The following is a 21,301-nucleotide window of genomic DNA, read 5'->3' as shown; positions in this document are numbered from 1 at the left end:
AGACGAGGTCTTCTGCCTTGAAAAGCGACCTGTCTTTGGTTCAAGGCAAGACCCACTTTCCCGGTCTAAGCTTTCCGAGCATGAACTTGTCGTCCGATTCTACTCTAATCAATGCTTCAGGGTATATAAATGGCAACTAGGAACGTGTGACTCATCGTTTGGAATTCTGAAAGGCTACCCCATACGACGTTAATCGGTTGTACACTCTTTATGTTTGCAGATAAATCATAAAGGGTTCTGGTTGGTTCTAGACATGTTTGTAACCCTGGGTTTTTACCGACGTAAAATTAATTTGGTGTATCTGATTGCCTTGGTCCTAAAGAAAAACCACCAATGCGAGGGAGACTATTCTTTGGGAGCTAGAACTACAGCCACCTATTGGCCTCCTACGCATACACACGCCTCTATGCCGATCTCCCAGAACTCCGATCCACCCAAGAACCGACACGGGCCTACCAGTGGCAACTTAATTCTCGCACATTGTCCCATCGCGTGGTGTCCAACTTTTGACTATCCCTTTGAGAGCCTATTTTCATCTCCTTTCATCGACTGTCTTATTACACTCATCGTCTATGCATACTTTTCTGCTAAGGATTTTGTCTGCAGTAGACAATTCACGGCGGTCAAGCCCTTGGATTGCTTCATAAACTCTCAATATGTCAGGCAACCTTCTGGATCTTTTTGAATCCATTTCTCGTTTAATTTTATTTTATTACACAACTATCATCACTGTATTGAGATTTTTGGTGAAGTCCATATCTCCTCCTTTTTATAGTTTGATATTCTATGCCTCAATTGACTGCAGAAAACGAAAAATAAAATCCACACTTAGAGCGTGAATAAAGGAAGATAACGGTATTGACTCCATTTCTCAATCGTTCAAAGTCTTAGAAGCAGCAATGTTGTCTTGCTGTAACTCAGAACCAAATAGAAGTGTTGTTACCAGAATCTTGAATAGATTGGACCGAAATCCCAATCAGAAAAACTCCATATTGATCCATAATGTTCTAATACCTCGGACTAATCCCGCCTTTACACCTTACATTAAACAACAAATTGTACAGCACTTTGACTATAGCATAAAATGGATGCTATTCAAAAGAATGAGCTTAGACTTCTCCTGCAGATCCCTTGCCGTCCTGTTGAAGCATGTATTCTCTCTTCATTTCTTCCAAAACAGCATCATTGGTGCTGCAAAAGCCAAAACTTGTAAGATAATTTGAATATTCATAGTCACAAAGGTAAATAAAGTACTCCCCATTTTTCTTTCAATTTACCCTTTATTTTAATTCCATTTCCCCTATATACAGGAACTATCCAAACAATTAGGGATAGGTTTTGCATGAACATACAGCAGTTTTCATGTCTATTTAAAAATGCTTTCTTGAAAGCTCAACCAGGACAAGTAAAAAACCGCATGGAAGCAATAACCAATCTACAAGTAGAACTAAATTTAGAATAAAGACATGACATATATCAGAATCTGAAGTTCTGAATTAGGTTTTGAGTCATACATACAAATGCATACAATAGCCAGTTGCAAGTGAGCTAAATTGATGGGACAACACCAGCTCGTATTAATCTTCATGTAAAAACTGGATTTTACTCATTGAATCCTTACTTATACTGATGCTTGTGAGAAATAGGCCAAATGGGGAAAAATAAAGACCACTTAAGACTAAGATTGATTTTGCAATTTAGAGATTTGATTGGGCAGAGGAACCATCTTTATATATGCACATGACATATGACATATGCAGCATAGTTGAGTACAACATATTTAAATGTCATGTGGTAGTGGCTTGTCTGATGTTCCAAAAAAAGGTTCACTAATGGCATCTTAAAAAAGAAAAGAGTGAACCTTTTTCTCCCCGCACGGGGAGGTGCGGGGGGAATTCTTTAGTTTTCCCTCTCAATAGTTTCACCCAACCACACAACCAACCTATTTTAGATCACGTCAGAACTGAAACACCAATGATAAGGTTTCCCAAGCATAAAAGAAACTTTGATTATATTCATTTTTCACCAAAGAGCCTTTATGGAGTCATAGAGTTGGAAAGTTCAATATTGTTCTGCACCAAGAACCAAAGTAGCTTTTCTGGCCTAAAAAATGAAGTTAAGCATTCTGATACTACTGTGTCACACCATTAGACCACTTCTATAACGATTAAAATGCCAAGGTCACTATGTACTTGTGATCAGCTAGAAGCTAGTATCTAGAAACATTTTAAAATTTTAATACAAGAAACTCTAAAGCCAAACGTTATTATCGAGTTAAAATCAGCTAATGACAAATATTTATCCATGTCTACTGATAAAAAAAATATCCATCCATGTCACAACTGTAAACCATATATCACAGGATGGCTACATAACAGGCTCAAAGGCAACTTAAATTTTAGGCTATGAAACTCCATAGGCATGCCAGTGTCCTCCGTCACATCTGGAGTTGTTATATCAAATTCAAATCTATAAGGACTACAACCCTCTTCTAGTGGTTCTCTACGAGCTTGTGAACATCATTAGCCAACCAGCCAAACAAACAAAATACTTGGGCCCTATTAATCACTAATGTATGCTTCTTCTGTATGAGGGTGAAAAATATAACCCTATTACAAGAAATCATGCTTACTTAACACTTCAAAAGCAAAGTAAAATCCTTCAAAGATTTTAGTCTATTTAGAGGCTGGCAGGGTCCTCTAATGGCAGACGGGAATTACAAGCAAGAGGATAATAGCATATATACCAAAAACTTGAAAACAATGAGATGAAATATTGATACAAATAGCTTATTTCTGATATCCACAATCACACTCACTATTGATGAAGGCAATCATTCAACTCTTTAGCTTGTTTCCGACATTGCCAAACAACAGATAATGTTCTTCCCACGGCGCATTGAGCATACTTTGAAGCGTACTGGTCACACTCCTTTAGAGCCTTCTGCTTCATTTTGCTTCTTAAAGCTGATATATTAGAAATAACACACACGTGTTAGCTCATTCACGCCTGCATTATAAACATAAAAAGTTCCAATCTGAAATCTCTAGCAAACATAATAATCTAATAAAGAATATAAATTACATAAATATGTATAAAATATAACATTCACGGCAAGTTCTTATTTCATAAAAGCAGAAAAAGAACATTCAATTCCGCCTCAGTTCACTTGATTGTTTATTGGAACAGCTAAACATGAGATAATAGAAGAACCAAGCGAAATCAACTTTTGCAATCAAAGCTTTCAAATTTATAAATGTGGCGAGGAATAATTACACTAAGCATCCATAAAAATGAGAAATCAGAGTTAGTGAAAGCAAGCAGGGGAGGAAGGGTTAGGGTTTTAAGTGAAGAGAAGACATTATTACCTTCTTCCACCTTCTTCTTGACGTGATTATCGCGTGCTTCCTGTACGTATCCCATTAAGAGATGGAGAAAAAAGCTTTCTAAGTCTAGCCGCTCGGTTGCTCTCGAGTCCTTATATATTTCCAATACCACTGGCCTCGCCCCAGCTTCTCATCATACTCCAATAGGCAATAGCTGAGGGAGTGCCTCTGCGAGTTTCTTTCAGCGACGTATGCCCAAGGTCTGCGCATTTCAAAGAGACAGAAGTGTTGTCATATGGCAGATGCCGCCTGGCCCGCCCAGGCATAATACAGGCTTCTCTGCAATCTGGGCCGAGGGAGCAAAGCCCACACCACATGGCCAATGGCCACTCCATAAGAGAACATAAATACGTGCAGTCTCGTATATTTCTTTAAAAAAATAATAAATATAAAAATAATATATAAAAAATAATTTTATAATTTTATAATATTAAATTTTAATTTTCTTTAAATAAAATACGTTAAAATTATGCATTGTAAAACTATATCTAATATTATTCTAACGAAAGATAAGATTTAATTTATTGTATTTTAATCGATCTCATTATGCATCCCTTCGTTATTTTTTTTCCTTTTTTGAGATTACACCTTTGAATATTTTAATCTGAAACTATAACTTTATAATAATTCTCTGTGATATTAAATTTGATAAAAATATATAAAACAAATATTATACATCCTTTCATAAAAATAACTAAAAAATTGATTTGATTAAGGGTGTGTTGGTGCATGGTGCAAGATTATCTCGACCTATTTTAAATTAATTATTTTTTTAATATTTTATAAAAAGTTAAAATATATGTTAACTTATGTCATATATTTAAATACATCTTAATTGATCAATAAAATATATTCAAATATCTCAACTTATTATTATTTATATATCAATTTAAATCATCTAAAATTATCTCAATATTCAAATACAGAAAAAGTCAAGTCATCGTTATAATTTTATTTAGAATGTCTTCATACGGGTTACACTATTAATTATCGTGCATGACTTCGAAAATTCGTTGTCCTTCATTGGAGAGTTGGACTCTACTCTGACTTCCACCGAATGTTGGTCAATTGCCAACTCAATTATATCATAAATGCATTGATGCGACTTTGAACTTTCCACTTTATACAACTAAATTCTCAAACCATTCATTTATTTCTTCTAATAATGTGAAATAATTGAACAAGTATTATTAGTTTGAATGGGACTTTTCTTAAACCTTTTTTTTTAGTGTGGATTCATTCCGCATCACATAAAAATAAAACTTACAATGTGCTTTTTTATTTTTTTAATATCCACGATAATGCGTTTACACTAAAGTCAGGCTTTTATGTAATCTTAGCGGCAAAGTTGGTGCAAAAGGGGTAGCAAAACATAAAATAGTGAGAGAAGAATTTGCTTCAAGATGTGTTACAAATATCATTTTATTTAAGATAATATTCGTCCCCACCAATAACGATATGCACACGGATTATAAGCGAATTTGTCTATAATATACAATGAAGCTCAAAATAAGTATATTTGTCTAACTGTGTTATGTACATATGAAATTAGATTTTGAATAATAAATACTCTCAAATTTTGTTATTCAACCAAGATATTAGAAATATGTTATCTGCAGAACGAACAAATCCTAGTAACAAGTTTTGAATAATTAAAATTTTTGTGAGTGAGAAAATTTCGAAATTGCCTTATTGAACTATATCATCCAATTCGTAGGCCATTAAGTCTATTTATAAAAGGCCAAATGATGACTTTTCATTTTTTTGTAATCTGATACGAACAAGTATATCTATCGTGCCTTTTACGAATGATGCAAAGGTTGGACTTGGTCCAACGGTTACCTTGCTTTCCTACCATCCATCTCGCATAGTTCGAAATCTGACTGGTGCAACTTTTGGCATTTTATTTGCCATTGTGCCATTGTGCAGTGCTATGCCTTTTTTACATGAGTTATAGGCAGACTCTCCATAAATCAACAAAAATTTCTCATTTGAAGGAGGCGTGGCTCAAAACCAATCAGTAAATCTAGAGCTTCAATACTACTAAGTCAGTTAAAGGCTGATGGTATCCCTATAGACCCAAAATCCTATAAACTTCATAAACTTTTCATAACTTTTCTCTTCTCAAAATAATTCATAACTTTCAAAAATAAATCCTTAAAATATTAATAATAATAAATATAATACATATTATTTTAAAAATATTTCCAACAATACGGCGTTTGCTCAAAATATGTACTGGTGTTTTTGCTCAAAAAACCTACATCTAAATTTATACCCGAATCTCCAAATGCATACAAGTTGGTTTCTTCATCCAACTTTCAATTTCGATGCCACTCTATACTCTTCACATATGATTGACATGGCTGTCAGTTATTATAGTTTAAACTTTACCCACACCTCCCAACTCTCTTTTCTCACTTGGAAGAAACAAACACAAAGATGTTGATTGTCAATCAGTGCAAGGATAATTAGATGTGATGGTATAAAATTTTTGTAAAATTGTTTGAGTTAAGATACTTTATTGGGTATTGAAAAATGAGAAAAAAAATTAAATATTCTTAGAATATAATTTTTGTTTTGAAATTTGAAAATATTGTTTTTTTTTTATTATTTGGAAATTTAGAAAAGTTGTAATGAATAAATAAAAATTTTGAAAATTTGAAATTGAAAAGTGTTTGTATTTGAATGATACTTATGAATAAAATTTTTAAAAAATTATAGATGAAATAAGATGATTTGTATTTCCAAACATTCTCTTAAGGGATGCATGACGAATGAGATGAGATGATAATTTTATGAATAGTAATAAGATAATTTGTGAATAGTAGTGATATAGTTTTAATTAAGTATTAATTAGATTTTAAGAAATAAAAGAGAAAAAATTAAATAAAAAATATTATAAAGTTAAAATATTGATGTAATATAACTTTTTAATATATTTTTATTTTTTATTAAAAAAATTATAATAATTAATTTAAAAATATTTATATTAAAAAAAAAAAGAATCCATCTCGTCCATCCTAACACCCCCATTGCAAGAAGAGCGGGTCATATACTCTATCTAACTTTCCTTTATCCTCCCTTTCATTTTGAACTTCTGAAGATGGAAAATTCATCATTCAGCTACGTATAAACTATAATCTCACCAAATATAAGGCTTCGTATAATATCAGTTTCTCCATTTCTCTGGAATCAATCCACCCGATATATATTTTTGGGTGTGAACTGACTGACTCGTACTTCTGACCATTTATTTAATTTTAATTTTATTTTTATTAAGCATATGTGATGTCATGAGTAGAAAAAGTTAAAAGAAAAAATCAAAAGTCCGCGTTCGACCGAACAAAGACGCAGCGATGACGTGGCCGGTGGCCCCAAGGGGTTTTGACGGTCAACGCCAGCGTGAAACGCAGTGCCGGTGTGCACAGACGCTCTCATAAAAGCTCCCACGGGATTCTCCGCTACCCTCCAAATGTCGCCTTCTTATTGGGCCGTGGCAACCTTTTTTAAGCACGACAGCACCTCCCTTCCTTTACCTTCTCATTTCCGTCTCGTTTCCATCTCTCGCTCTGATTTCACGCTCTGAAAGAGAGGCCGAGAGGATCCTCTTCGCGAACTCGGGAGGTAAGTTCTCTCACGCTCTGATGGGTTTATATATTGTGTGTATTTTTCTTAGGATTACGGTAAGGGTTAGGGTTAGGATTACGGTTAGGGTTAGGGTTAGATCTGGTGGACTTTTGTTTGTTTCGGCGTTTATATGTGATTCGTCGGGTGGTTATTCGAGATCCAAGTTTACTTTTCGCTCAATTGTTTTATTATCCAATAGGTCATTTTTTATTTAGTTTCAGTGAATTTGGTTGGATCTGCAATATTTGAGCTGTTTTCACTTATAAAGATTTGAGATTTTTTCATGCTTGTTGATTTGACCGTTATATTGTTGGCTTGTTTTGTTCGCGGGGAAGTGTCTGAAAAGAGAATGAGAAAAATGATCAGAGTTTGAATAACCCTTTTTATTGCGGTTCAAAATAGTGAGTATGATCTCCCTTACTAAAGTGAGTGTAAAATGACCTTTCAGCATAGTTTGTGCAATTTTCGCTTCGTTCGGAGAAATATTATCTTTTTGGTTAACGGAAGTGTGATCTGATCTGTTGGAAACACGAAGATTTCTGTCAACTTTTGATAATGCAGATCCCGTTTCTTTATTTTCCGCATATTTCAGCAACCATACATTTGAGTAATTGTCTATTCCTTACCATTTTTATATAAATGATAACGGATTTCTAAATGTCTAATGATTGATCATTCCAAGTCTTGGCTTTCCTCCCCATGCTTAATCCATTTATTAATCTGAGGGATATCTTTATTTTAGCTCCCAAAAATATGCTCTTTTATCAAGTAGCTATTGCTGTTTGATTCAGAACTTGTAATATCTAGGTCATGATATTAATAACGTTGCTTTGAATTGACTTGCAGATTAAAGTAATTTTTTGGTATAGCAAAGATGTCGCCAGCTGACTCTTCACGCGAGGACAATGTGTATATGGCCAAGTTGGCCGAGCAGGCTGAACGTTATGAGGAAATGGTTGAGTTCATGGAGAAAGTTGCAAAGACAGTGGATGCCGAGGAGTTGAGTGTGGAGGAAAGGAATCTCCTCTCGGTGGCTTACAAGAACGTGATTGGGGCCAGGAGGGCTTCATGGAGGATCATCTCTTCCATTGAGCAAAAGGAGGAGAGTAGGGGAAATGAAGAGCATGTTACAATCATCAAGGATTACCGGGGAAAGATTGAGTCCGAGCTGAGCAAGATCTGTGATGGAATTTTGAGCCTTCTTGAGTCACATCTCATTCCATCGGCCTCATCTGCCGAGTCAAAGGTGTTTTATCTCAAAATGAAGGGTGACTACCACAGGTACCTGGCTGAGTTTAAGACGGGAGCTGAAAGGAAGGAAGCTGCTGAGAGCACCTTGTTGGCTTACAAGTCTGCTCAGGTAGGTTTTTTGCTGTTAGTAGGTTTTTGGGCTTACAAATCTACTATGTTAGGTTTGTTTGCTAGCTACATACCTGGCTAAGGCTCTTATATTCATCACTCGGTTACAAAATGTTTTAGTATTTAGGTGTAGATTTGTAATTGGGATTTATGAACCTGCTCATGTTCTTTGATACAGGACATCGCTCTGTCTGAACTTGCTCCTACTCACCCAATAAGACTTGGGCTTGCACTTAACTTCTCTGTATTCTATTATGAAATTCTTAACTCGCCTGATCGTGCTTGCAATCTTGCGAAGCAGGTACTTCTACTAAACTGCTTGTATTTTTTGTTTTGCTGTTGTTTGTTTATGGGTATAAATTACTAGAAGGTGCATGGTTTGCACTTGTGAGCCCCAAATATGCATGTCAGCAGATTTGTGAAAATTGTAGTCAATATTTTGGCTGGATCAATAAATGCTAGCCTCAAATATACATGTTAGTAGGTGTTTATGAAGCTTTATAGGTATTAGTAAAATATTTATTCTTGTTATGCCTTGTTAGATAGATTTCCCGCAGTTACCTGTCGTGAGTTCCTTTTACTTTTTGTAGTCCAACTGCTCTGTTTGGTTTGAGTTGGCTTCCATCCAACTATTTAGTAATAATGCTTTCAGATAACACCATTCTTTCTTTTTCGTTTTTTAAGTTGAATGACATCTGTAAAATTTCTGATTAGCCAGGAGAATTTGCTGAAATCTTGACATGAAGGATTAAATCCAATTACAAGTTTGGATGTCTACCGATTGTGTTAATCTCTATTGTCTTTTATTCTCATTTTCTCCCCTGATAATTTGGTAGGCATTTGATGAGGCTATATCTGAATTGGATACATTGGGTGAGGATTCATACAAGGACAGTACGTTGATCATGCAACTTCTCCGAGATAATCTGACTTTGTGGACTTCTGACATCACGGTCTCTCTCTCCCTTTCTCTCTGTAATTTTCTGTGCATGTTTATACACACTGGGCACCTATATGTATCATTTGATGCCAAAATATTGCCGTCCAAACCTGTCATGCCATCATCCTGAACATAAAACAGGAAACCCCATCCAACTCATACTTTCTTCTAATGTGCTTTGCACTTTCCAGTTTAAATGTAAGCTGGTCTGAGCCTGGTTCGACTCTGAACCTTGATTTATCTGGGTCAAAAGCATCATTAATAAACAATGATTTCAACCAATACTGAGACCCGACAAACACAATTATGGGTTAGGTGAACATAGAAATTTGTACCAAACGTTGCCTGGTCCCAAAGTTGTTCCTCATTGCATCAGCATCCCAATATCAAAACTAGTGGTGGCAACATTGACAAGGTTGGGTTTTCATGATTCTGGCCACGGTAGACGTCAATCCAAGTTGTACCTTATCCATTTGGAGTGGGTGCGTGGGGTGCACACTGCATATGATTCTTGCCTTCTCAAGTTCTCTCTGTCGATTTTTTCAGTTTTCCTTGATGCTTTTTTCTTTTGTCTTATTGTAGGATGATGCTGGGGATGAGATTAAGGAAGCATCTAAGCGTGAGTCAGGTGAGGGGCCGCCCGCACAGCCACAGCAGTGATAAGTTCATAGGATATGTGCTCTTGTACTTTTTAATGTTGAGACCTTTTACAAAGATGGCATGTGGGTGGTTGTGTTAGGATTTCGTAATGAACTGATGATCTTGAGTGCTTACAGCAGCACTCGGGGTTGAATTGTTCCTTCAAATATGAATGTGCTTTTAATTTATTGACGAGAAGAATGTGGTTTGGTGTTTTGTGTTAATGTGGTAATGATTTAGTGCCAAAATTGGTGCCTTTTTTTTTTTCTTAAGTATCAGGTGCATGGCAGTTTTGGTCTCCTCCTTGTTTTCACTCTGTTCTTGCTCTTTTGTTTTTGCGCATCTTTACAAGAAACTCTTGTCGAGAGCTTGGACATCTCTGGGATCAGTCGAGTTTTGCAATGGACAAGACCAATTAAAAAAAAAAAACAATCACCAATGGTCTGGGCCTCTTCCTACCGCCTTGGCGATGTAGGTTGTGTTTGGATGTTGAAATAAGTTGAGTTGAGTTGAGATGATAAAATATTGTTAGAATATTATTTTTTAATATTATTATTATTTTGAGATTTGAAAAAATTAAATTGTTTATTATATTTTTTGTTGGAATTTAAAAAAGTTGTAATGATGAGTTGAGATAGATTGATGATCCAAACTCATCCGTAATGTACACCCATCAAAATAATGGGTGTGCATAAACCACAAAACAAGAAAACAATTAATATAAAATTTCAGTACAGCTGAAGCTAAAGTTGGTGGTGGAATTGAACTGAATCCAAAGCCACAAGGATATGACAGTATTCTCTTTCTAGTGGCGTTAGTGCGATTACCTTCCCTTCCGTTGCCTGAGGCATTGCCTTTATCTTCTTTTATCGAGAAGGATTTTGCTGTATAGGGTCGTTGAAGCGTCAGCATCATAACATTGCTTTTTTTAATTTTCTTAACAAGAATAACTAGAGAGAGAGAGAGAGATTCTAATGATTAAAGATGTTCAAAAATGTTGAAAAAAAAATTAGAAAAAACAAATTTCTGAATACACTAGCAATTCTATTTAGGCATAATAGTTAGAATTTAGTGGGTATAATGAAGAAGAGAAATACTAGGTAGATCGATGGTCTCCCGAGCATTTGCACCGATGGGTGCATTTTTATTTTTTCGTTTTTTTTAAATATTAAGAAATGTATTATATTATTATTTTTTCTTAAACATTAAGAAAGAGATATTTCTTAATGTTTAAAAAAAAAAAAAGCAATTTATGGTAATCGGTCAGTTCCATCGGTAGAGCTTGGTTATCCGTAGAACTGCCCAGCTGAGGCGATAGACTCGCGAAGTCACCTTTTCTCCACTGTAATGAGAGTTACTTACGATGAAGAGGGTAGGAACAGCAGTGGTACCTAGACTAGCACAAGCCATCCATGGCCACCTTTGATCTTGGGTGTGATGCAGTTTAGCATTAAACATATTGGCTAGCATAGCAAAATGCCTATTTTGACACATAATTATGGCTGCCCACTGCACCATTGATTTTTGGAGGCTGCTCACTGCGTCGGTTTTAGACTATTTGATGGATGCGCCAATCTTCTAATAATCTTAGATTTTGAATTCTAATGATGGCTCCAAGCTCTTTTCTTCCTATTCCTAAACAGATCCTGCCATGTTCTCTATTTGCTACATCGTGTAATAGTGATTAATTTTCTTATTCTTGATTTGATTTTCGTTAAAAACAACAATATTTTTTTTTTTGTACTTACAATTATATATATATATATATATATATATATATATATATATTACATTATAAAGGGAAAACTTATCTTCTAATTGTTTTCTATATTTAATGCTGAAAATAAAGGAAGAGGGGTAATTAACAAAAAACCCTTGAAATTAGCGACTTGAGTCTCACAAATTAAATCTATCTATTTAAATGATATGGATGGTGTGCTCTTAATATTGACTTGAAAATAAAATAGCTCAATGTATATATTCGTATGTATTTATATGAGAAGCTATACCATCAAAGGGAATAGATTATGAAATCTATTTCCAGTTCTCCCGATTTGTCTACACTTTCATATAAATCTTGAATAAAAATCATCAATACATGTACAGATCAATTGTAACTTATTCTAAAATAAAAAATCAAATGAATCTTTTTCCCTTTTAAAACAGCTCTTAAACTGTTAAAATTATTTTTTTAACTCTCAAATTTTAATTCAAAACTAGGGGTGAGTGGGTGGCCTTGTCCCATCCGACCAAGGGCGGGATAGGGTGACCCGCCCCGCCCCGTTTATATATACATATAATCATATAATATATATATATATATATAAGTATATATATAAATAATCTAGGCATGAAATTAAATCGTTTCATGTTTGGGTTTTTTTACTTACCAATAACGAAACGACGCCGTTTCGTCAATGGAAAAAGGGCATCGTTTCGTTATTTGTTTAGATCCCCCCACGAGCTTACCCTACCCAACTCAAATCTCTCTCTCTCTCTCTCTCTCTCTCTCTCTCTCTCTCCACTACCTTCTACAATATGCATCTCCATCGCCTTCACCGTCATTGTAGCCGTCACTGTCTCCGTAGCCTTCCGTGATTTCGTCTTCATCTCTGTCGTCGAAGGTAAGAAACCCTAAATCTTTTTTTTTTTGATAAGTAGTAAGAAACCCTAAATCTACTTTAATTTTTTGTGATTTATATTTTGTGGAATGGAGATTGGTGGAAGGATGATGTTTAATCGGAGATGGATGATGAGATTTTGTGAATTGTGTGTTGTGGAGACTTGATTGTGCATGTGGTTTGAACTTTGAATAATTGATGAACGATGTGTACTGTGTAGTCATGTGTGAATTTGTCTATGGTTTATTTTTTCATTTTTTTCGAAATACACTAAAATAATTTAGGAGTTTCAAAGATTGAAATCCTTAAATTAATTTAGGGTTTCGGATTCTTTGAAACCCCTAAGTTATTTTAGGGTGAATTGAAATAATTTAGGTATTTAATTTAATTAATTAATTGTATGAAATGTCTTATACTTGTGTGTGTGTGTGTGTGTCTTAATTTTAATGTACCCTATGCACATGCTAAGCGTCTCTTCCAGGATGTATATTGAATAGACAAGAAATAATTTTGAATGAGTTTGGAAATAATTTCAATGTATGCTAAACTATGAGAACCCCATGAAGGGATAACTTGTACTGTGCAACTGTGCTTATGCTTGGGGGCATTCAAGTGACTGCCACACCTAAATTAATTTAGGGTTTTGAAATACCCTAAATTATATATATTTTGAATCTAAACCATTTTCTCATCATCAAACCAGCCCTTCTATTTCCAAACAAGAAATTTGAAATTTTTACCATATTTGATATTTTTAATTTGGGTATTTAATTTTTTTATGTTTGATGTTTTTAATTTGGGTAATTTTTTTTTTTATGTTTAATGTTTGTAATTTGAGTGTTTCATTTTTTTATGTTTGATCATTGATGTTTGATCTTCCAACTTCCAATATATATGTTAATGCTTGGATGTTAATTGTTTGTCATGTTGCTATATTTGCTATAATTTTAGATTTATTGTTTGCTTGAGTTCATGGATATGCCACTAGATTATAGTGCAAGTTCTCCTTTCTATGCCCAGGGTACCCCTACCCCTACACATACCCCTACCCCTACTCCTACTTCTACTTTTACCCCTAGCCCACCACCTACTCCTACGGCACCTTGCCTTGCCCCCAAGCCCAACAAGAAACCTGCTTCCATAGTTTTGCCTCATTTCACAAAACTAGAGGGTGGTGACCCCAATAACTCCCAAGCCAAGTGTAACCAATTATGAGAAAATTTATGGATGCCACTATAAGAAACATTGCACCTCACAATTAAATGTGCACTTAGAAGAGTAATGTAAAAAAATCCAATATTAAAATCATTACCTATGCCGAATCCTAATGACCGATCTATGCTCATCTGCCTCATCTTCATCTCAAATTCCAATGGCCCAATCTCATCTTGGTTAGTACTTTTAATCTTTTGTATTTTAATTTTTTTAATTTTTGTTTCATTTTATAACTTTATAATTTTAATTTGTTTTATTTTTAACTTATTAATATTTTAGGTTTTATAACTTATTAACTTTTATGATCTTGATTTTCAGTCTCACAGCAGTCGACACAACTCACTACTCAGTGAACTTATCGCCACAACGCCATCCCAAATTGATCAAATTGAAAAGTTATGATTTTGTTAATTTACAATTAAGTGTAATGTTACTACAATAGTTAATAGTACAATTTGTAATGTTTAATATTTTTAGAGGAGTTTGTAATATTGTAATAGTTTATTAGTTTTCTTAATTTGTATAATTGTAATAGTTTAGTGTCTTAGTGATGACTATTACTTACTTAGTTAATAATTGAAACTTAGTATATAGTTAATAGTTCTATATATATATATATTCAATTTTTAAATATATTTATTTTTCTTAGTTAAATTATGGGCCCAAAGTGGCCCAAAACGGATTCTGGGCCTAAAAATAGATGATGGGTCATTTAGGGCCTATATAATTGAGTTGGGCCAAAGGTTTAGTATTGGAGTCCACCCCCACCCCCGGCAAGCGGATGGGGTACCCCACTCCAGCATGGACGGGGGTGGAGTAGGGGATACGGGGAAAAATTTCCCATCCCCGCCCATGCGGGGGCGGGGAAGTAGGGGGCAGGTAGCACCCCTATTCAAAATTATTGATCAGGGACATGTTGCTTGGCATCTCATTTAACAATCATGCTATATATATACTTTGCTTTCCATTTGACAAGCACTAATAAAAATACTTTTCTTTCATTTTTTTTCCAATAATATCTGGCAAATGTCAATAAAAAGGCCATTTTCATTCAATAAAAAAGCCATTTTCATTCAAAGAAAATATGAAAATTTGCAAGGAAATGAAAAAAAAAAAAATTCACTTTTATTCGTGGTTGTTAAAACGGGTTGTCAAATGACTTATAAGTATCATTTTCCATTGACTAATTTTGCAACTGAAGAAAGAGTGAAAAAGTTTTTTTTTTTTTGGCTTTTTTTAAGGACCAAAATCATCATACATGAAAAGAACAAGATTCAAACATTAAGTTCCGTTTGTATTGAGAGATGAGATGAAATGGGCTGATATGGTTTATAATAATAGTGAGATTTATAAATTGAAATTTGTGAATAGTAATGACATCTCAACTCTTCTCTTAATTCAAACCGACTCTAAAACAGAATGAACGATTCAAACAGTAGAGACCATCGATAATCAGTCCTAATATTTTGTACGAGAGAGAGAAACTTGGAGGTGGTGACAAGTCCCTATTTACACACTCCAATAAAAGGGAGATTCGTAAGCTGTATGCGGTATTTACGGTAAAATTGGACTGATTATTGGAGTGTGTAAAATGTAAATAACATAATCAGTCCAGGGATTTGAGGAGAGAGAGAGGGAGAGAGACCTGCATCAGCGATGACCGATTCTATCTTAAACTCCACGGACAACTTACGCGTTTCTATCTTATTGGAGGGTGTAAATAAAGATTTATCACAGATCGTGTTTGAAGTTTCTCTCTTTTTGTAAATTCCATTGGAGATCCTTGATTGGTGGGTTCTTCAATAGCTATCAAGTCAATATTTTTTTTTTCTTTTTTTGGTTAAATATCCAAGTTTGTAAGTCGAATTCAAACTGCTCAGGAATAACTTGCTTCCCTCCTAATCATGCCTTTGAAACGTGTGGTACTACAGACATTCCTGGATAAATCAGCAAAATATAAAATCTGTGACATTTGTCTCTATACCAGTGTGTGCGTCACAGATCAGAGAGAGAGAGAGAGAGAGAGAGATAGCAAGAGAGAGCCATTCCATTCTGAAGGCAGAAACAACAGCATGCACGTGAATCCCAAGCTATCAGCCAATCTTAAACCGTGACAGAAACAAAATATAGCATTAAGCTAAGCACCATTAACAGCAACACAAAAAGCCCAGAAGGAAAACAATCACCAGAGACCCAATCCCTTCCTTGAGTGATCATTTTTCTCCTCTCAGTCACACTCACTGACCCTGCTACCCTCCCTGAATAATAGAGAGAGAGAGAGACAGAAAGACAGACAGACAGACAGACAGACAGAGGGAAGAGAATCTCCCCAGCCTCCAATGATATTCTTTACCCAATTTTCCTTTTTTCCAACTGTTTCTTTAGCACCCTTTGAGATGAGTTAGAAAGATATTGTAAATTCTTGGTTTCTGTTTACCTCTCTGCCTTTTCTTTCTCATCCACGACAAGCATCCACCTTGCCTGGACATTTCCCCATCTTTCTCTTTTCTCTCTTCCTTTTCCTTTTCTCTTTTTGTTTCTTCTGTGTCTCTTGTTTCTTTCACTTCAACCTGCATCCCCATGTACACTCACATCATATGACATATTTGATTGTAAGTTTCTGAACTCTATAAATGGTCTCATTCTCATATACTCGGGTAAATTAGGAAATATATTTACTAACATATGAGCTTTCCACAAAAATTCATTACTCTGTGTTGTGGCTTTGGTAAGCCAAGGTAAAAGTACCATGATCGAATCTATTGGAACTAGGCTTTCAATTACATGGTAGATGGTAGAAATGGAGTTGCAATATAACAGTTGGATTTAGGTTAGGTTAATGTCAGGGACCACTCCTGTCTCATATCATGGCGTGGGTAACGCGATGATATGAACTATTGCGCAACTCTCTAATAAAATATTATTTCATTTGAATTCAAACGAAAACGAAATTCAAGTAGACTAAAAAAAATGAACTTTTATTAGATTAATGTGTTAAAGTTGTGCAAGTAGTTGTGTTTTTATATCACTTTTAAGACATCAATACTACTGCAAGTTTTCTTAATCAGTGTTGAGGCCTAATTCTGTTGTGAATGCAGACTCCATGACAGCTCAAATGGTCTTGGTGCGGTACAATCATTTTTTGATGCCCAGTCCTGAAACGCTCGACTACTTTTCCAAAAAGAAGAAAGGAACTAAAGCAGTGGTATGGCATCCTCATTGAGAGACCCAAAATACTTGATATAAATAAAGTAACCCAAAATCTAATTCATTTGTATTCAAGAATCTCCTCTGGCTCACATAAAACAAATACAAACGGATAGGACAAGAACAGGGTTCAAAGAGATGTCCATGTAAAAGTAAATTTAAATGGAAATTCTTTTACCTCTTTCCAAACTGATAATGTATTAGGTCCTTTTCCTTCTCCCCCGACACCCCCCCCCCCCAAAAAAAAAAAAAAAACCAAAGAAAAAGTAGTACCTAGACGGGTCATCCTCCTTTTTGGCTTCTGAAGAAAAGCTAGATTGCCAGACAAATGTTCAACAAAGACATAGTCACATAGACAAACAGGACTGTATGGCTGGAAAGCAGGCTATACTTGTAGGAGAAACTTGAAGGGGCCAAATTGGGGAGACGTATGCATGTACGTCAAAAGCAAAGGACTTGCATATATTCTAGTAGCCCCCCCACCTTGTAAGGGTACAGTATAAATATACGACACCTACCAGGAAATTCTGATTCGATTGTCCCATCTTTCAAAAAGCACAGTAACTTTTTGAAAATAAGACCAAAGACCGGGGAGGGGGGGGTGCAAAATATTTGAACACAAGACCAAAGAATGACTGACATTAGGCTGATAGCCAGAGATTTAAACCCAAAAAGGGGTCTAACATTAGGCTAAATAATTTGTCATGATCATGAAAACCTATGTTGAAGAAAGGACGAGAATTGTACATCAGAGATTTAGTTCGAATTCTTTAACTACATAAACCATAAATCTGCTAACTATGAAATGGGACAATGAAACTATCTTTCCTGGGCTGTTTACTTCAGTTATTTTCATGCTAGTGGAGAGTAAGCATCCTATATTATCACTTTCATTGTCCCTACTGACAAGTTTGGTTGTCGAGAAAATAGTGGACCCAAAACTTCCCAGCCCCGGCTCATCCTCCACAAAAGAAAAGATCTATATTCTAGGATAACATAATTAAATTCTAATTTGTTAAAAATTCAAATGAAAAATCTACAACAACATACCTCTCCTTTGGTTTTAATTTTTGCATTTGAATGAGGTGAATCTGCATCTTCTAGTCCATATCGGTTCATTGCTCTCTCTATAATGGAAGGGGTCGAAGCAGGGCTTGGACTGCTTGAGCTAAGATCAGGCAGTGTGCTTTGAGTCCCCACATCTCTAGTCATACCCTCTGCTTTATTTTCTAGAGAGAGAGAGAGAGACAGACAGACAGAGAGAGTAAAAGTTTTATAATTCTCATTCAACTCAAAAAAATCTATTCAGGGCGCGCACATTACAATGCAACTACGAGGCAAAGTGTTCGAACCTGGAATTGGCAATTGGAGTACCAAGCCTTCGTGCACAGAAGTTGTAGGCTTAGTTTGGAGTTGTCGCGAATGGGAAGAGTACATTAGAGGTGCAGACATGGTAATTCTATTTGTTAAGTTACGAAATGATCTTCCACTTAGTGTTTTAGCAGACAAACACTCCACTGGAACCTCGCCGGACAGTGGGTTGCATATATATTTTTCTGCTTCATTCCACTTGGAGTTCAAAGCAAACCCTTCTGGCGATAAGCATTCCCAACAATAATAGCCTGACCTTGCCTGCAATGCTGCATAAATGCCTTACCATATATATCAAAAGCTAAGAGAAAGTAGTAAAACAACAAGAAGAAAGATATACCGCATGATAATCGCGATTGGTTCAATGCGTACCTTTAAGAGCAGTGGTAAATGAATATGTTGAAGGGTCGATTTCATCTTCGAAAACAAAAGGGAGGATTTCAGAGAAACGGTGAATGAAAACCAAATGCTGCGTGAAAGAAGAGCGCGGTACGTACCTTTTAAGGAGTAGCCAGGTGAAGAAGCAGTGCTTGAAATAGTTATGTTTGATCTGAAAGACCTTGTATCTTCTCTAAAGCTTCTGATGTTTGACGCCGAAAACCTTCTGGAATTTGTGTTTTCGCGACTGATACGGGCTTTGAGGTCCCATTCTCTTAAACTGAATTCTGATTCATCTCTTCGATGGAACTGTTCCATGGTGGAGGCCAAGAAAGTGAGCTATGACTGGACTGGAAGGCTCTTACATGCTCCAGCTATACTCAGTTCGACTAGTTTCACAAGTGTGTACTTTTATAGTCACTGTTTGCAACATTACCAAAAGATGCCTCAAATAACTGTAAGTCTGTAAAGGTTGTGTGTGGTTTAGGCAAGCTTTCTGATCAGGGTAGATAGTTTATACTTCATTAATTTTCAAAGGAAACATCTTTGTTACTGATACTACTACATATTCAAAATGTTCATTATCCGGATTCACTCGTGACTTGATCGCGACAAAGTGGCATGCCACATGCATCTTGAGGAACTAGGGTCATTTTCTGATGTGTCTTGTTGCAGGGTCATCCACTCTCTCTCTGCATAAAAGTGAAAGCGAGAGGTTTTGTGAAATTTTGCGTGATTGGCCTACGGATTGGTTAATAAATGACCATTCAATTTGTGGGTCACCATTTTCTCTGCAGCATTGCTCAGAAAAAGGGCTCACACATCAGAATGTCACAAATTTTCTTGTTAGGACTGCTGAACAAAGAGCCAACAATAGAGTAACAACACATACGTTGCATTAAATATGTATTTGCAATAGTCCATCCAACTTTGTGGGTTGGAATCGTTGGATGTTGGTGCAATAATATTTTTTTCCTTATTAGGAAGCTCCTTTAACGGACTAGCTATTATAGGTGGGGAATGTGATTGTGCATTTTATGGACAACGTAATGAAATCGACAGATAAAAATGTTTAGATGATGAGTACGTGTTTCACCGATGCACATTCTCGACCTCCTGCAACCAAAGAGTAATCGCACCCTTAACAATCATATTGCATACAATGTCTGATTCTCTAAAACGGAAAATCTTTTCCACTGGGAAAATAATAAACAAGAAAGAAAACACCGTAGTGGCTACAAAGTAATGCATGTGCTGCTTTTAAAACACCGGCCAGTTGCTTCGGAAAGATTGAAAGAACTTCAGGATTGTTGCAGGATTTAATGACCAAGAAAAATCACTTTCTAAAAAGAACAATCTTTTTGCTGCAAAATGTTCAAGTTTGCAACAGACTGAGGCCAAAGCCAACAGACTTTAGTCCCGACAAAGATAGGTTCCCTCAAGACAGCTCGTACAAGTTTTGAAGTTAACAACCCCACGAAATCTTGGACACCACTAGAAATCTTTTTGAATATTTTTGAATTCAGGAAGTTTGCAGCTCACTTCCCTCATATGACCTCATCATCTCCGGGAGACACTTAGATGTTGACACGTGGCAAAACTAATAAGATCTTCTGATTGCCACTGTTTCAGGATAGGATATGAGACAAGTTCATTTAGGTAGATATTCAATTAGGTTATTTTCAGTGTGGGCTGGAAACAGGAAAAAAAAAAAAAAGAGTGGATGGTAATTTGAGGAAAGAAATTAGGGAGTAGAGGAGGTGGGGGACTCACTGTCTGTCCGTGTACTGTGTGGGTGCTTTGGAGGGCTTTTTGGAGCTTTGCATGTGCGTGTCATCATCTCTGTCAAAACTGAGTTGAGGTCCTTGAGGATGGAGGTGGAGGTGGAGGTCCTCCTTCAAATTATGTGGAGTAGCAGCATGGGTGGCCCAGCTAGGGATCATCATGGCCGACACTCTGTCTCATGCGTATGCAAGGTACGTTTCATGAAAGGGGCAGGTTCTGTAGGGGGGTCGGCTTGGGTCCATCTGCTTCATAATCTCTAATAGTTTTTTCCTCTCTCTGTTTTTCTTTTCCTTTCATTGAGAGAGATTTTATTCATAGATTTTATCCCTACCTTCCTAGGTATTTGTTGTTAGGGACCCCGGTCTAGTCCCTAAACACTTGCCTTGCTAAGCCAATAGTAACCTTGAGATGACCGAGTCCAAGTCCTTCTCTTGCTTGGTCCACGTCCAATGTAGGTCAAGATGACCAATGTGTCAATGGGAGAAGATGTATTTCGGCTAGAATTGGTAAATGATATTAAGATTGGATGATGTAAGTGTAGGGTTGGATGATGGGTGATGCACGAGCATGAGGTATGGTAGGGTTTCCCGACTTGGCAAAAGGGTAATGGCGGCTAGGGTTTATCAAATTAGGAAGGTAGTTGGCGGCTAGGGTTAGCTCAATATGGGATGTAGGTGTGGTGGCTAGGGTTGCCGAAATAGGGTAGTATGGGATTTAGGAAAGTTTCCTAATGATGATGGATGCAAAAGGAATGTTGGGTGGCGGCTAGG

At 36.0% G+C, this 21,301-nt stretch overlaps 3 protein-coding genes across 3 annotated transcripts; 1 reads left to right on the top strand and 2 right to left on the bottom strand.

Moving 5' to 3' along the window:
• Nucleotides 1-840: 840 nt before the first annotated feature.
• Nucleotides 841-3,592, bottom strand: LOC108987070 (uncharacterized protein DDB_G0275933-like). Its single transcript, XM_018959920.2, has 3 exons — nucleotides 3,369-3,592; nucleotides 2,819-2,966; nucleotides 841-1,191 (listed from the first exon to the last, which is right to left on the bottom strand). Exons 1-3 carry the CDS (start codon nucleotides 3,421-3,423, stop codon nucleotides 1,110-1,112), a joined length of 285 nt encoding a protein of 94 aa, XP_018815465.1. The 5' UTR covers nucleotides 3,424-3,592; the 3' UTR covers nucleotides 841-1,109.
• A 3,287-nt stretch (nucleotides 3,593-6,879) lies between these two features.
• On the top strand, nucleotides 6,880-10,217 carry LOC108987060 (14-3-3-like protein A). The gene is made up of 5 exons (XM_018959902.2): nucleotides 6,880-7,013; nucleotides 7,863-8,376; nucleotides 8,554-8,676; nucleotides 9,212-9,328; nucleotides 9,898-10,217. Exons 2-5 carry the CDS (start codon nucleotides 7,891-7,893, stop codon nucleotides 9,973-9,975), a joined length of 804 nt encoding a protein of 267 aa, XP_018815447.1. The 5' UTR covers nucleotides 6,880-7,013; nucleotides 7,863-7,890; the 3' UTR covers nucleotides 9,976-10,217.
• Nucleotides 10,218-15,599: 5,382 nt separating this feature from the next.
• LOC108987038 lies at nucleotides 15,600-19,323 on the bottom strand. The gene is made up of 5 exons (XM_018959879.2): nucleotides 18,866-19,323; nucleotides 18,741-18,785; nucleotides 18,350-18,637; nucleotides 18,048-18,226; nucleotides 15,600-16,360 (listed from the first exon to the last, which is right to left on the bottom strand). The coding sequence occupies exons 1-5, from the start codon at nucleotides 19,062-19,064 to the stop codon at nucleotides 16,172-16,174; spliced, it is 900 nt and encodes a 299-aa protein (XP_018815424.1). The 5' UTR covers nucleotides 19,065-19,323; the 3' UTR covers nucleotides 15,600-16,171.
• Nucleotides 19,324-21,301: the final 1,978 nt, after the last annotated feature.

The sequence above is a fragment of the Juglans regia genome, chromosome 10 (assembly GCF_001411555.2).
Source record: "Juglans regia cultivar Chandler chromosome 10, Walnut 2.0, whole genome shotgun sequence".
NCBI lineage: Eukaryota > Viridiplantae > Streptophyta > Magnoliopsida > Fagales > Juglandaceae > Juglans > Juglans regia.
Note: the sequence above shows the minus strand (reverse complement) of the source record. Positions and strands in the feature narration are given on the sequence as shown.